We start from the raw sequence: 15,869 nt of genomic DNA, 5'->3' as shown, positions 1-15,869 counted from the left end.
AGCAGACGTAGCGACTTATGTAAAAGAAATTACGGAAAGTTTTCGCTTTTTAGCCTTCATAACAAATTTCTTCATTTATCTTTACACAATTCGTGATTTTCGCTCGGATTTCATATCTATCTTTGATTGCAAGAAGAAGTGTATTTCGGCGCAAAAGTATTAATCAGAAATAAATAGACTTTTTTATTTCGCACCTTTAAACGAATAGTTTTACACGTCGTAAAATACTTCAATCAGGGTCAAAACTGCTACGATGTATCATTGTTATTATATGGTTAATGCTGCGAATTCATTTTACAGCACAATTTGAATATTTAGTCTCAAAAGCTGTCTAATCGTTATTTCACGTTGAAATGTAAAATACTGAAGTTAAATTCCGCCCGTGTCACTGGACGACAGAGTATTATCTCGTGAACAGAAATAAATATAGGAAAAAAGATTGAACTGCGCAACTTCCAAATTAATCTTACGAAACTATACTGTGGACCGCGGATTGGAATGAAGCATCCGTTTTTTTGCTAAATCGAGTGTTAATTTTGGATTCTTTTGCTACCGTACAGTTGATTAATATTTGACTCGAGAGTTAACTCGAAAACTTGAAAATGGACTCATCTAAACTCAGTGAACTCCGACGAACTGAAAAAACAAACCCCCGCGGCATGCGAGGACGCTTCCACTGGCACGCGAGCTCAGTCGCTAATTATGGAAAATGGCCGCTGTTTGGCAGCAGGCTCTGGCGCTCGACGCACGGTATAACGCGTACAGGGTTCCAAATAAAACGCATTTCAGTAGGTGTCAACTATAGATTTATATTCACTTAACGCTTATCTATCATTCTATGGCCATTTAAACTGTTTTAGATCCACTTGCTTTAAGAAATAACGCTTTGAATTGAAGGCTTGACGCGTTGTAATTTTCGAAGCGGCGGACTAATTACCGAAAAAAACCGTTTTAATAGTATTTTCTATTGGGGGCCCGGTTAATGCGGGGGTAATCTTCACACGATACGAAATACTTCAATAATTATGCATGTGGTATTTTCAGGAACGCTTTATATAAGACGTAGAAGTCAGTTGTTGAGGGAGAGTGCCTCGGATAAAGCAAGTTAAAAAACTGATAAATTTACCCATTAAAGGCTTAAGTAGTTTTATACCAAATATTTCAATTTCCATTCTATCTAATTAGAGAAAAGATCCCCTTGTCAGAAAGGAATTCATTCGACTTCGAGCTCAACTGCTGTCTCAAAGATATGGAACACCGTCTATGTCGGATGTGAGGTACTTGCCTACTTAAAAATGAAAACGCTTAACGCGATGATATTTCGCTCAAAATTGTTTCAAGTGCCTCATTTATACGAGACTGAAAGTAATTCATTTTCTAACAAATTTCAGCAGTCTCAGGAGTCGTACAGCCAGTCTCAGAAGTATGAATCAAGTGAGTATCATTTCTTATCTGGCTCTGTTTATAGTGTGAGTGGCTTGTAAGTCCACCTTTGGGTTGGGTGCTGGTTTTGATAATTGCAGGGGTGGATCCTGAGGCCAATTTTGAAGAACTTGTCACATCCCAAAAAGGCACTTCGAATGATGTCCAAAAAGGCAATATTAGGTGACACTAAAAAAAATTGGTTGGACAAGTTGCCCTTGATCCACCCCTGCATTGACACATGCATATGTATTTAAAAAAAAAATTAAAACGAAAATTTGTAACTAGATCTATGCGGGTTGATGTTTGAACTAGTTTTTTTCAGAAAAAGGTTTCGATGAAATGACTGTTGTTTAGACTGTCATTAGTAAATACCAAAATATTGTAACTTGCCAGGAATCTTGATTTTGACACCCACGCACATGTCACACAAAAGTAAATGAATAATTTTAAATAAGATTCTTAATTTCTTAGCCCACCACTGAATCAGGGTCCAGATAAGTGGAACTGGGTCCTGATTTGACTGCAATCTTTGGAACCTAGGAGTGCGCATTCAATTTATATTTGTGTGAAAATAAACTTAGATTCGATTGAATGTATTTTATTTGCAGAGTTTCGATGAGACTAACAGGAGAAAAGTCACAAATTCACTTTGTTCTCCTGAATCACCGACCGGAGGTGTTATTCCAACGTTCGCCGCTGAAGCCAGTCGGTATGTTTAATGTCACATTGTCTGAACTGAAGAACATTGATTGATCGATATTGACGTTGAACAAATATCATTGCAGGGCTTTAGTTGGTGATAAAACAATATCAGAAAATTATGCATTTGCCGGTATGCATCATATATTTGATCAGCACAGGAAAGCTGTCACACGAGTTCAATTTGCGAATGATGACAAATCACGAATTGCTTGTTGCTCATTGGATGGTTTACTATCAATATTTCAAGTACTACCACCACCTGCGACTGTGATCTGTACTCTGAATGGCCATGTTAATGGAGTCACAGGTAACGTACCTGTAAATCAGGATCAAATATCACTGAATACAGGCTTCAACCTGCAGCCCTGAGCCCTTTAGACTGTCACTATTGTTTAGTGAAATCTTGACGATAACTTTTTAGAGGTGTACAGATAGAATATCTTACATTTGGGCCTTGTTGCATTGTCATGTCAGACTGAAGTTCAAAAGGCTCTTGAATTCAAAAGACTTGTCACTGTAAGACTAGCTAGAGAACTAAGATGGTCTTAGACCAGTCGTACTTAGATATCCAAGTGATGACAACTGGGCCCTGGTGTGTATAGTTCATTCTCTGGTAAAATGTCGAGACCATGTGAAGTGTAGATGATCAGTTTTTGAACGCAATAATAAGACTAATGTCTGGTATTTGCGGTTTATATGTAAGCAATCGAAGTGCTGAACACATGTAAAGCCTGGACCACATCAAAAATTGAAAGAACGTCTGCAAGGGTACAGCGTCCAGGCAGCAGAATCATACCTCCATAAATTTCTCTGCAGCCTTATTTCCTCTTATGTTTTTTGATTGTTCCAGATTTCTGTTGGTCTTTATCGAATGATCTGATTCTGTCGACGTCTTTAGACTGTACAGCACGGCTGTGGAATGTTGCGAGGGGCGATTGCTTACGCGTATTTCAGGATCCCAACGATTCGGAAGTGTTGTCGTGTCTTTTTCAACCAATCAATAACAATCTAGTCATTGTATCCTTTTAATCACTCATTTGCGTAATGGCAGAAAGGTTTAGCTGACAGTTACCTGCAGCCCTGAACCACCCCTTCAAGATTTTACTATCGTGGAGTGAAGTGTGAACGATCACTTATAAAGTGCACTGATAAAATGTACAATGTCTGGTGTTTGTAGTTCATTTCCAATTAAATATGTCTTGGGTGAAGTGCTGAACACGTGTGAATTGTAGATGATCAGTTTGAAAGTGCTGATACATGTAAAATGTTTAGTGTCTGGTGTTCGGTTGAAATGTCTCCGCTGAATTCCTGGACACGGTGTGGATTATCAAAAATTGGAGGAATGGTGATAAAGTATCAAGTATGAGGGTACCAGCTGTAGATTGAAACTTGTTCGAGGCCAAGTCCATTACATTAATTCATATTCTGCCAATCAGTGTTGTGATATCTTAACATTTCTGATAGACTGGTAATGCGAAACATCAGGTTTCTGTGATGAATGTATCCACTGGTAAAGTCGTCAAGGTAAAAACTACCACTACATCAACTTTGATTTGGAACCATTTTGCCATTATGTAACATGTTAATGTTTCTCGCTTATGTTTCCAGAATGGAACGTCGAAAGTGCTCGGCCGTGTTTTGACGTTGGCATTTGATAGTACTGGTGGTATTTTATGGTCAGGAGACGATCGAGGATTCATTTTCTCTTTCGTTTTCGACGTTCAAATGGGAAAGATAACCAAAGCCAAAAGGTTAGTAACGATGCCATCCAAAATGAATGCAGCTTATGTTTCCGGTACTGCGTGGGAATATAAAGATAGCTTCATCGATATTGGAATCTTGTTCTGATGGTTTCCATTGGATTGTAAAATCTTGACTCGAGCCCGGTTCCACAGTTTTGACTTAATAATGGTCTTAGATCTAAAGATTTTTCATATAGAAACAAAATGAGTTTAGACTGAATTTCAATCCAAGCAATGACTTTGCAACTGGCCTCTAAGTATGGTACTAGTTGAGAAACGCTATATTCACTTTCAGTTTCTTAATTTTAAAAGAAACAGATTTTAACTCAGAACTAGTGAAACCAGGTCCAGATCCAGTAATACAAAAAATAAATCGAATCAGAATCTGATAAGGTTTCGCCAAAAACTGAACAATCTTATACTTTTGATGTGTTTCAAAATTGTTGAAATTTGAATATCTTTCTTCTTTCCTACATGCAGGATAAGTGTCTGCGAGGGTCATTCAATTACGAGTATATCATCTCGTACATGGGTGAGTCGTGAGGCTCGCGATCCTTCGTTATTAGTAAACGCCGGTGTCAATGCTCTACTGCTGTTCAGAGTTACCACTAAAGACGGTAGTTTAGAACTGAAACGTAGAATAGTGACGAGGCAACAAAGTGCTCAAATTAGGAGTTCGTTTTGTCCACTGATGTCTTTCAGACAAGGAGCTTGTGTAGGTTGGTATTAGCGGGCATCTGATCAACTTCACAGGGACTTGTATTTGAAGTTTTGGGTCAATACGACTAACTTAGATAATTCAGTATCGCAGATACCGGTACTACGTATATGAAAAATACCTGAGAATACTGGATGATCTAAGCTACTTTTCCCTCCAAACTTATAATGCAAGCAAAAAGATAAAAACCCACTACTACAGATTAAAAGAATTTAAAATGAAGAATTTATTACCCTGACGATGACGATGATCTCTAGGGTGAGATCGAAACGTCGTGTCTTATATATATTTTAGATTGTTCGAATAAATGAATTCTTGATTTTAAATTCTTTTAATCTGTAGATAGTGGGTTTTTATCTTTTTGTCCGTTCACCACGTTTGAGTGTGGTTATCGTACTACTTTTGAATACAAGCCCCTGTGATCAATTCTTCTTGGGGTTTGTCAATATCTATATCAAGTTAAAATGGGTTGAATGGCATGATCGGCATTATGAAATGGTGTTCTAATTTGTCGGGCTTGATGATACAGTTTTCTCGTTTGATAATTTCAGTGACTGGTAGCGAAGACATGTGCGTTTACTTCTTCGACATCGAACGCGATCAAAAGCCTTGCTTGAACAAACTTCAAGGTCATTCGGCGTCGGTGCTCGACGTGTGTTTCAACTACGACGAAAGTTTACTGGCTTCTTGCGACGCGCATGGAACCGTTATCGTTTGGAAACGCGAACAGAAATCTTGAAAAATCACACTACGAAAACGAGAAATGGAAAACATTCGAGGTTTCGAGATAATTTGATACAATTATCGGCGCAAATGTTTTTCTCGTTTTCTAGTGTGACCCACTGCGCAAAAAAATACAAAAACGTCATCCAGCTTATACATACGTATTTATATGTATATGAATTATATTTCCTATTGCACTGATGGTCGCTATTTGCTAAATGTATATATATTTTGTTCAATTATTTCTTCAGTTGTGCACTATTTATTTCTTTATAAAGAAAAAACGGATCTCGTTAATGACGTTGGTGGTAAATCTTAATATCTTGTACATCGTTATTTTAAAAAGTAATTTATTAAGATATACAAATATATGCATTCTATTTACGATATATTTTCGAGTTTTTAGTCAGTTTATTGACTTTTTATCATATCGGGTAACGAACGTGGCGTGACACCACAGTCTTTACAAGATAATCAATGCAAAAACGATATCTGGCGAAAGGCAACCGAAATGGGAAAGCAAGGGCCAACTCCAGAAAATAACCCTAGATGCAACCTCTGTATAGTGCGGATGAAATAGATATTCTGATCTTCATTAAATATTGAATCTTAGATATTTTGAATTACTCGCTTGCCACGGGTTCGAATATCGCTATGTGAGGTATCTTAACCGTCCAGTGCTGCCCCTATACATAACGTTGGCGGTGAATAGATGAACTAACTTATTACTCGTATGCCACAGTAAGAATATTTTGCAATAATTTTAGTTCCTTATTTAGCCGCTAGTGATATTTGTAAGGGCAGCACTTGACGGTGTAAATTAGGCTAGTATTTGAATCGACCTCCTTATTACACATGTATACAAATATTCCGGAGAAATTAAGTTCAATGTACGTCTTAAATAATCCAATCTGACAACACCTCCGCTTAGAATATCTTTGAAGCACTGCCTATCCTGGATATCAATGAATGATCGCGTACCCGGAAACAACGGTAAACTGCGCCGAATCCGGGCCTTGGACGCATGCGGGAACCGTCAGATAAGTGGACGAAAACTAATTAACTGCTAGAAGGAAATCTGAAGAAACATATTTATTGCTCACCACTCTTTTGGTATACAAATATGCATTCTGAAATTGTAGTGGCTTGTATTGTACAATAGATTCCTCCTTGATCGGTGCCAATGTCGCTGTGGATTTTTACACTTACATTTTCCTTGTTACCGAAAAAAGTTGAGTCTAATGTATTGTAAATTCGTATAAAGCTTCATATTTTATGAATTAACATAAATTAACATAACCATACACAATAAGCCAATGACAGATGATTAGCACCTTTTTTTTCAATCACCGGCGCCGGTGTAAGTACACACATGTACGAGGGATAGGCTTTGAGTGAAATCCATCAAAAGTAGGAAAAGTTAATTTGAAACAGTCGAGACTAAAACCGAAATGTTGGTAAATTCTTTTTCGGCTAGATCATCGTTCAATTTTTTCTTTGCATTTCGTAAGAATAATGGGTTTTTTTGTTCGTGTAAAGTATAGAATCCGGGATGGGCAAAAACATCGCGATTAGTGAATATTACAAACCAATAAATCTTGCATCGTTTTTGGAATAGGAAGGCGACGAACAGCTTGCCGTATATTCACCGTTCTATGCGATAAACACCGCCGTATAACGACACGTGATTGGTCCATGAGCGATACCGGGTTCTGAAGTAACGACGCCATTTCTTTCAAGAACGGATCCCGTTCGAAAAAGACCGCGTCAGCTCGACTGAGAATGTTAACATTTCTGATCGCCGCGACGCAGTCGACGACTGTCGTTTGGATGTTATACCCGCATCGTTTAAGAACGGCAATATGGCCGCTATCTTCGTTCACGACGTATTCGTAGATTAGTTCGGGCGGTACGGTGGTCATCACGCCGCAAAGCGACTGAGTTAGGTAACAAATTAGAAACGGATTGTCTTTATAACTGTACAAAACGGCGCATATGAAAGCCGAATATCTATCGGATATCGACACCTTGTCGTCTTCTATATCTATGAAAGCCAGGCTTTCGATGATGAGATCTAGAATGCGCGCCGTTTCGTAGATATGCGATGATTTAGGCAGAATGTCTTCTAGCGCTCCGAGCAGGTCGTTACGGACCCAATCGGCGACGATCAGCCGCGGTAACGTGTCCAGTAGAAATCTGAGCAAGCGAAGCGCGTAACTTCGACAAGCCATGCCCAGTGCATCGCGGCGCAACTGCATGACGAATAGGTCGCTAGATAAACCCATGTAGTCAAAAAGAGTTTTCAAAACTTTGATTTGTTTTTCTTGTATTTGGAAGCTGATATTGTCTGCAGCTGGTCGGTACGTATAGCGACTGAAGCAGGCGCAAGCTAAAGCGGATCGTTGATATTGTCGGTTGAGTTCGAATGTTACGTCTGCTCCGTGGTGGAGCAAAACCCGCAAACAATCGACGTTCTTCTCGGCGCAACACTGCATCAAAGCCGTTACTGATTTACTCATGACTTCGTTCACCGGAACGCCGAGATTGATGAGCTTTTCTAAAAATCTAGGCTTCACTTCTTGAACTTTGAGAAAGACTTCAGGCAGCTGTATGCCCCCGCCGGCGGTTATATCAGCACCAGCGGCTAAAATAGCGTCCATCAGTCGTTCCTCGCCGCGATACACGGCCAACTGCAGCGGAGTCTCGCCGCATTCCCCTAATCTATTAATATCGGCGCCTAGACCCACGAGAAACGGGATCAACTTAATCGCTAAGTTGATATCTAAATACTTAGCGGCGATGTGTAAAGGCGTTCGACCGTGAATCTGAGAGTCGGATGTATACTCGCACGGGTTCGCGTACGGTCGCAGAATCAACGCGTCCATGCTGCACCCCATCGACGATAACTTCCGAATAAAATCTATTTGTCCGCCCATCACCGCGAAATGTATCAAAGTCGTGTTGTCGGGGATTTTATCGATCGTTACGCCGCTGTTCAGTTCCTCTTCGAGAATTTCGATATCGCCGAAAAATGCGGCCAGGTGGAATTCAGAAATGCTATCGTGGATGGCGCCCTTGTTGGTAAGATACTGGACGGGACCTTTACAGCCATATATCAGCGACGTCTGCAGAGCATCGGCGAGAACCGACTCGGTGAAACAGCTCTGTAAACATTGCAACGAAAACAGTTTGTCGACACCGGCGAGAATGTTTCTTTTACACAACGACGATAGTAATATTCGCATTCGCTTTTCCGTGAAATCGAGAGGCATTCCCCATTGTAAAACCTTATCGACCAGTTCGAATTTCTGCCTCGACAAAACGTGCTGAAACGACTCGCCGACTTTCAACGGCACGCCGCGCTTGTAACTAATATCTAAGATCTCCGCTTCTTCGGTCAAGGTCGTTTTCGACGGTTCCGGGTGGAAGTTAACGCCGACGCTCGTGTTCACGGAATATTCGAGCAAAGTGAGAACCATTTTTTTCGAACGGTGTCTGACGGCTTTTTCTAAGTATTTCGAGCCTTCCGCGCCGCAGAGTCCGAAATGTCGCGCGTTGTCGTTCATGACTAGCAATTGGCTGACGACGTCGGGAAGATTGCGTTCAACTGCGCACCACAGCGCGTTCGGTTCGTTGAGGCGCAGTTTTTTGGTGACGTCAACACCGCGGTGCATCAGGTGACCGACCAATTCCACGTCACCGCTCTGTACAGCATAGTACAGAGCGCCTAGATGACACTTTTCTTCCACCGTAGTCATCTGTCCTGTAAAGATAAAAACAAAAACCTGCACATTTTGACATCTTTTTCTTCTAAACATTATACATGTTCATAGCACAAAATATCTTCCACAAACCGCCTACTTCTCACTTCATAACTTATCTGATAATCCTGCCAGTCTTGGGATAAAAACAAAAACAAACGACCTCCGTTCTCACGGGGTTCGCTCAGTACGGATGTATCTCGGGAACGTTAACTTACCAGGAACCAACATGTTCGACGCATATGATGGGTATTAAAACGGCAACTTGAGAGTATGTTATGGCTTTTTAAAAGTCTGTTTCAACGCTGACCTTATGAAAATGTTTTGTTTCGGAAAGAAAAGTTCATTTTGCGTTGAATTCACGCAAACGCATATCGCATGCAGCCTAGCACATTGTATCTACGATTCCGCAGGGACATTTTTCATTTGTCTGGAATTGACGGCGTATTTCAACGGCATCATCCCACATTTACCCTAAGACCTCGATTGAATAAAGCGATGTAAGATTTAACCAGACAGAAGTTTGCAAAAGACTCTACAGAGATGTTGGTTTCCATAGATAAGTTACTACCTACGATTCCGATAAACCCACAATATCATGAAGACATTGAGAGTAGTGACGTCCCTGGTATTTGTCGCAAGTTGGGCCAGATTTTGGAAAAAAAGATACGATTAGTTGCATAATACACAATGACTTCACGACTTCAACGATGCATTGTACTTAGTTCGTTTGGTATCAGAAACGTTACCATGGTTACGAGAGCCATGACTAATTCGTTCTAGTTTGGTCCAGCCCGGAGATCAAACCAAAATGATAGATCTGTATGCGATGTATCGCTTTTCTTCCAAACAAAGTTTTATTATGAAAGCAATGGAAAGATTCAGACCCACCATATTTAGTACATTGTTATAATGGTTGTTCAAATACTAACGTAAACTACCAATTTCAAAATGTGGTTTGCAGCGTTGAGAAACGAATGTATAAAATGAAATCTGAGTAACATTTTACGCACCTGATGTTAAGAAACCTACAATGCATTACACAGAATCAGTATTCGAAACATTTTGTCTTGATTCGTTCCTTTCGACGCGTACCGGGTTCCAAAAACCTCGCCCCCAGTTCGCTTGAATCATTACACCGCGGTTCTATTGCCGGTCTGAACGCTGTCCTCTGAAGCTTCTCCTCCGCGTGTTAAGCTACGATACACGAAATCCGTCGGCTCCATTCGATGAAGAAGGCTATTTCGTATATAGATCCATCGGATACATCATAGCAACGAACGCCACGCCAACCTCTCTGACGTGCAAGAAAGCATTCTCTTTCTTTTTTTTGTCACAGCGCGTATTTGATAGATTACCCTCGTAATCACTGTCGATCATATACATTTATTGCACAACATTTATGGCATTGCAGTTATAGTCTAATGCTCCTTCATGCTTTCCACGTCCAAAGCACCTGCCATCATTTTACACACAGACCTCGCCTATATTCGCGCAGATATTTATTTATCATCCGCGTTTGAATCGGATTTTCCGCAGTAATGGATCGTTGCCTCGTGACATCTGTTCGACGTTACTATGGCGGCTCTTGATGATGAGGGATTATCTTTCCAGCGGAATTAATGTTGTTATTACGTTTGACAAATATCGATAGTCGTTTAATGTGACGCGAGCGCGCGGCAGCGAAATGCAAATGTCATTAGTAAATCTAAACCCCATCGTGTGGAAACTCGAGTAACACGATGAAACTGTGAATGTATAGATATTTCAACGATAACTGTGACCGTCGAGTCGGTCAATGGAAATCCATCAATTTGACAAATACTTATAATTCGATCGTTCGTTCATTTCCTTCCTTGTTGCTTTTGGTAAATTGTTACTCATATTCCACGGTTTCTTCTTTGTTATTTTGTTATTTTGGACTATTTCAATCATGATTTTTCATTGTTCTGTTGAATACAATATTGAAACACGATTCACATGTTTCTGTTGCAAATCGAATCAGCTAAATCCAGTATTTCAAAAGACAGCTGCCATTTAACAGGCTACTTACTTCCTTAAAGTTTCATTATTATGGTGTCATGATGTCTGATAAGTCATCCTGGGTTGAAACAGGCCATGAGGCCGGATACACAAGACCAGCCTAAGACCAACTTAGTATTATAGCTATAGCTAATCTAACAACTCCAGATTATAGACAAATTTTGGGCTTTAGCCTCCGACAGTCATAGCTTAGATCAAACACCAGATTAAGCTCATCCTTTGAATCTAATCTAAACCTTTTGACCTTAAGACCTTTCAATCATTAGACCTTTTACTCGAGTAAGTGAAGATTGCGCAACTGACCCAAGGTTTTGATACGTACCGTAAGTACGCGTGTAGCCCTCAGCATTTCAGCCTCAAAACACGAGAGAATGATTACACTAACAATCTAGTTCTGCCGATGTTTAAACTGGATCAGCTGCATTGGTTTTACTCGTCGTAAATATTTGCACTGATTGGAATTCGCCACGAGACTCGAAGGTTTTCGTTCTTCGATCGTTTTCTGATTAGTTGTTGTAATACGTTCGCGCAGACGAACGAGGAAAATGTTTGATTTTTCTGCGGTTGTCGAGTTACTCACACCATAAACCCGTTTTATAATACATTTAACGCTTGTATCTCATCATCGAATATTGCCTCACTTACAACTTCCTGTTTCATTAAATTTCATCTCGAAATAAGCACAAATATATAAATGCGTACGTATTTTCTAACGAAAACTTTTGAAAAATTTGAAATATCTGAACTTCACTCCCACATTCGCGCCGATGGAACTTAGCGCTTCTGGAGCTAGTGTGATAAATTAAGCCTAGGATATCGATATAGGCCTAAGAATAGAGGATGACTATAGAATAGAATTTAGATTCACCAGTTTGAACATCAAAATTTGCAAGACGAGTATCGTACAACGCAGGATCGTAAGACCGAGTCCCAACTGATTATAGTCCAAACCATTTAGCAATACACCGCAATTATTATGTAAACATAATATTGCGAACATTTCCAACACATTATTTTCTTTATTTCTGTTTCTTTTGTAACCGAGAAATTATTTGTTTAAGGCAGTGTCGGTTCATAACGTAAGCTATTTAATGGCGAGGTTTATTTTTTCTGCAGATATCTCTTTTTGCGCGCGAATCATAAACTATGTTTAAAAAAACCCTTCTCTATTGAATATCACATATCTATATGTATATATACATGCCATTATATATGTTTATGCATATATCAGATGGGAAAAAGGCTGTTACAATCAGTTACTTGGTATTCGCAGATTTATCGTAATTTATTTCCGTCCGTAATGAACGTTGATGTATATATATATATTTTCTTTTTGTCTCGCCGTTAAGAAATATTTGTACAACGCACAATATACGTATATATCGAATGAGAGCTCACCCAAAATAGATTTTTTTTCTCGTATTATGAAAATGTGGCCGCTGCGTTTCTGCGTATAAGATTACCGAATCTGAGAGTTTATGCTGCAGGTATGGAGTTGGAAATAACCTTTACTTTGGAAAAAAACTTACGAGATAAATAAATGAATATTGATGTTAAAAATGGTAAATCCCACCCTATTAAGATAGAAAACAAAGCATTTATTCATCACGTCCCTTGCTCTTGGAAATCTAGACTACAAGAATAGAAATTACTGAAAATAAAACCGTAAATATTTGATGATATTTATTCATTCGAGATAATGTATTTACATTTGCCGAGACTTGGGCAACACGATTTTCGCTTTGATATTTAGAACGTCTTTGCATCGCGATGATAAACATAGGATGGGATAAATAAGACATTTTTCAGGCAAATCTGAAAATAGTTTCAAATATTTCAAGTGTTTTCCAGTTTTTAGAGACAGTGTTACGCACGTGTCTCGGATTTGCTGAATATTTGAGAACAAGCACGTTCTATTCGTATACATTTTTTAAACTAAAACAGCTAACGCGAACACGTGAAAGAAATAATTCGAAACCGATATAGCGGAACATTCTTTCCGAAGCCAGCCGATTATGTGGGCGTAGATTTGTCGAACGATTTTCGAACTAGAAATGCATAAAGAAACAAGAAAACTAACTTGAGAATTTATTGACTCCTAGAAAAATAACATATTTAATGAGTAATAATTGTCGTCAATGAATAACACAAAAACAGGGCTTAAACGAATATGATACCAGGACTCAACTGTGCCCGCGGTGCTGTACGTCACACTGTTGATATGTAAAAAATCCCACAAAAATTTCAGCCAAAGATGAAAAGCTCTTGAGAAAAAGAGAATGTATATTTCTAGCAACGCTATAAGAACTCATTAGGCGTACTGAAAGATGTACAACTGTTAACACTGGTCTGACATTCAACTCTGGTTGGCCACTGTCGACAATTGAATTGAATTGACCGGCAACCCGTCTATCCGCAAACTGATGACGAAGTGCACATCCACTCATAGACAACCTAATATCCATTAAAATCAAATCTTATTAACAAAAAGGCATAAAGACTCATCAGATAGAATAGAAAATAAGAATCAAGAAATTAAATCAATTCAGAAATAAACCCTAATATACAAAATTGTAACTCTTATTTTGGAACACCAATATTGATGACGTAGTAACTTTCCCTTAAATAATGCGCATCGAAAACATTTTTGTTGCGTAAAAATGCAAAGATGGGTTTGGGCGGTCTTACGTAACGCACTAATGTGCACGCGATAATCTAATCTACGTATAGCTGCAGAATTCCTTTATTTCTTCGCGTTCGTAAATTATTCGTAAGACTCGAAAACAGCCTCCATAGAGTACATAGACAATATTTACGTGACGCTGACTCGTGTTGCACGGGATCGTTTGATGATGACCGAGCTTTAAACATTTATGTATACGCATAACGTGTGAACGATTGTTTACCTGGAAAACATATACCTGTATAGAATTTGTATTGCTAGCCATTAATTAGCGCTGAAACCAGACTAATTTCAGGATGGTTTACGATAATGATTATTCATCCGACGAAGGTGCGAAAAAACGTGCTGGAAATATCTTCTTCTCGATAACGTTATTGCGAGACTTTTCAGCGCAGCTTTTTAGATAGGTGTGTATGCGTTCTCTTTTAAATTCAAACCGACAAAAACTAGTTTTGAAGCAGACAGGACTCGCAGGTGGTAGAGGCGCGAGATTAATGATTGCGGCTGCCGAGTCTGTACGATCAAATGAAGAGAAGAATAAACCGTTTTAATCAACAACGCTTTCGCCAAATAACATCTGTCTTAGTTTGAAATTAGTGAGTTTTCATATGGATAACTTATAATTTGAAAAACCTCTCGGGTCTGGGAAGTTACATAGTCATAGCTGAGATTCAAGACCTGTTTAAGTCCTTTTTGTACCTGTTACCAATCTAACAACTTAAGACCAGCCTACGCATAGTGGTCCTATAGCCAATCTAAAAAAAACTAAGCTCATTCTGGTTATATCTCCGATTAAAATCTAACACACCTTATAGATTTAGAGTCACAATATGCAATAAGATGTGCAGTGGCCGCCGGTCGCTTATAGCCTCGTCATTGAAGGGTTTATGGGTTCGAACCCTGGTGGCAACGGGTTGAAGATTCTTCGCTGGCAATTAATCCCCATTGCCAGTAGCCCTCATTTGAGTGCTTTATAAAACAATTGAGCTATCTAGTGTTGGCTGTGCATGATTTCATTTTCGTTTATTGTTGTTCATTATCTTTTACACAGTCCACACAGAACATCCTAATCTCTGTCCCTCTCCGACAAATCTGCGTCTAATAAATACATGTACATGTTATGTTCGTGTACTAGTCTACCCCCATCCGTTGTCTGAAATGTTCCCACACAAGAAAATATAGGAAAACGAATAGGGAACCAACGCAATCCGTAACATCGACTGAGCATCAACACGTGTGCACTGTTCGACCGATCCACAACACTACATTCAAATACTCGATAAAACCCTTTCAATTTTCTCATTATAATTTCTCTTTTTCTCAACCTCTTTTATCAAAAATGTCGAGGCTAATTTGAGATGGAATTGAATTGATTTTCTCAACGTCGCAATTCCATTATAATCGTTCATCAACCACTAAAGTGATCATAAAAGAGTGCTGTATTTCATACACCGTTAGTGTAATTACACCATAAACATCGGTCTCTCTAAACCAGCAGGCGATGTTTCTCTCATTGATCGATGTTTTCTTACCTGAATTTCTGTTCGTTTTCCGACGGTTTTCATCGGTCGACGATCGATGTTGGCTGCTTACAGTATTCGTTCATTCTGTCGGCTGGTGAGGAGAATCGAGCCACCATCGGCGCCGCGATAGAAACTCACTACCGTCAGCTGCCGCTTCACCGTCTTATCCCTAACTTATCCGCCCGTATATACACGCTTAAGACGGTGAGCTCATTATTTATAGTCACTCGCTAAGAATATACCAGTAGCAGCACCAGCTGCGCTTCGGGATAAGCTTAAATACAGGCTATAGGTTCGTGATCTCAGGGCAAAGATAAAACTCTTTCATTCAATGTACTATCTAACCCGAACCTGTTTCATCGCAGATTCTGTCGACATTAAACGTCTCGGTTTTGGATTCTAACATCCTCAAAGCTGAAAATATTTGGGGCTTTTAGTTTAGTGGGTGTTTTTTTCTGGGAAAGAGATGTCAGTGAAGATCTGTGGCCAGTTGTACGATCAATCTTACATCCAAGACCATTCAAAAGCTAGAAAAAAATCACGATTACG

The 15,869-nt window shown here is 39.3% G+C and overlaps 2 protein-coding genes across 2 annotated transcripts; one reads left to right on the top strand and one right to left on the bottom strand.

Annotated features, from left to right (window-relative positions):
• Nucleotides 1-709: 709 nt before the first annotated feature.
• LOC141903619 (WD repeat-containing protein 13-like) lies at nucleotides 710-5,612 on the top strand. The gene is made up of 11 exons (XM_074791822.1): nucleotides 710-788; nucleotides 1,045-1,104; nucleotides 1,193-1,277; nucleotides 1,392-1,434; nucleotides 2,034-2,134; nucleotides 2,211-2,434; nucleotides 2,978-3,144; nucleotides 3,592-3,651; nucleotides 3,736-3,878; nucleotides 4,350-4,588; nucleotides 5,139-5,612. Exons 1-11 carry the CDS (start codon nucleotides 710-712, stop codon nucleotides 5,324-5,326), a joined length of 1,389 nt encoding a protein of 462 aa, XP_074647923.1. The 3' UTR covers nucleotides 5,327-5,612.
• A 775-nt stretch (nucleotides 5,613-6,387) lies between these two features.
• LOC141903615 (uncharacterized) lies at nucleotides 6,388-15,495 on the bottom strand. The gene is made up of 2 exons (XM_074791817.1): nucleotides 15,330-15,495; nucleotides 6,388-9,073 (listed from the first exon to the last, which is right to left on the bottom strand). Exon 2 carries the CDS (start codon nucleotides 9,066-9,068, stop codon nucleotides 6,882-6,884), a length of 2,187 nt encoding a protein of 728 aa, XP_074647918.1. The 5' UTR covers nucleotides 9,069-9,073; nucleotides 15,330-15,495; the 3' UTR covers nucleotides 6,388-6,881.
• Between the last annotated feature and the right edge of the window lie 374 nt (nucleotides 15,496-15,869).

Source organism: Tubulanus polymorphus, chromosome 4 (genome assembly GCF_964204645.1).
Source record: "Tubulanus polymorphus chromosome 4, tnTubPoly1.2, whole genome shotgun sequence".
Classification (NCBI taxonomy): Eukaryota; Metazoa; Nemertea; class Palaeonemertea; order Tubulaniformes; family Tubulanidae; genus Tubulanus; species Tubulanus polymorphus.
This window is presented reverse-complemented; position numbering and strand designations above follow the sequence as displayed.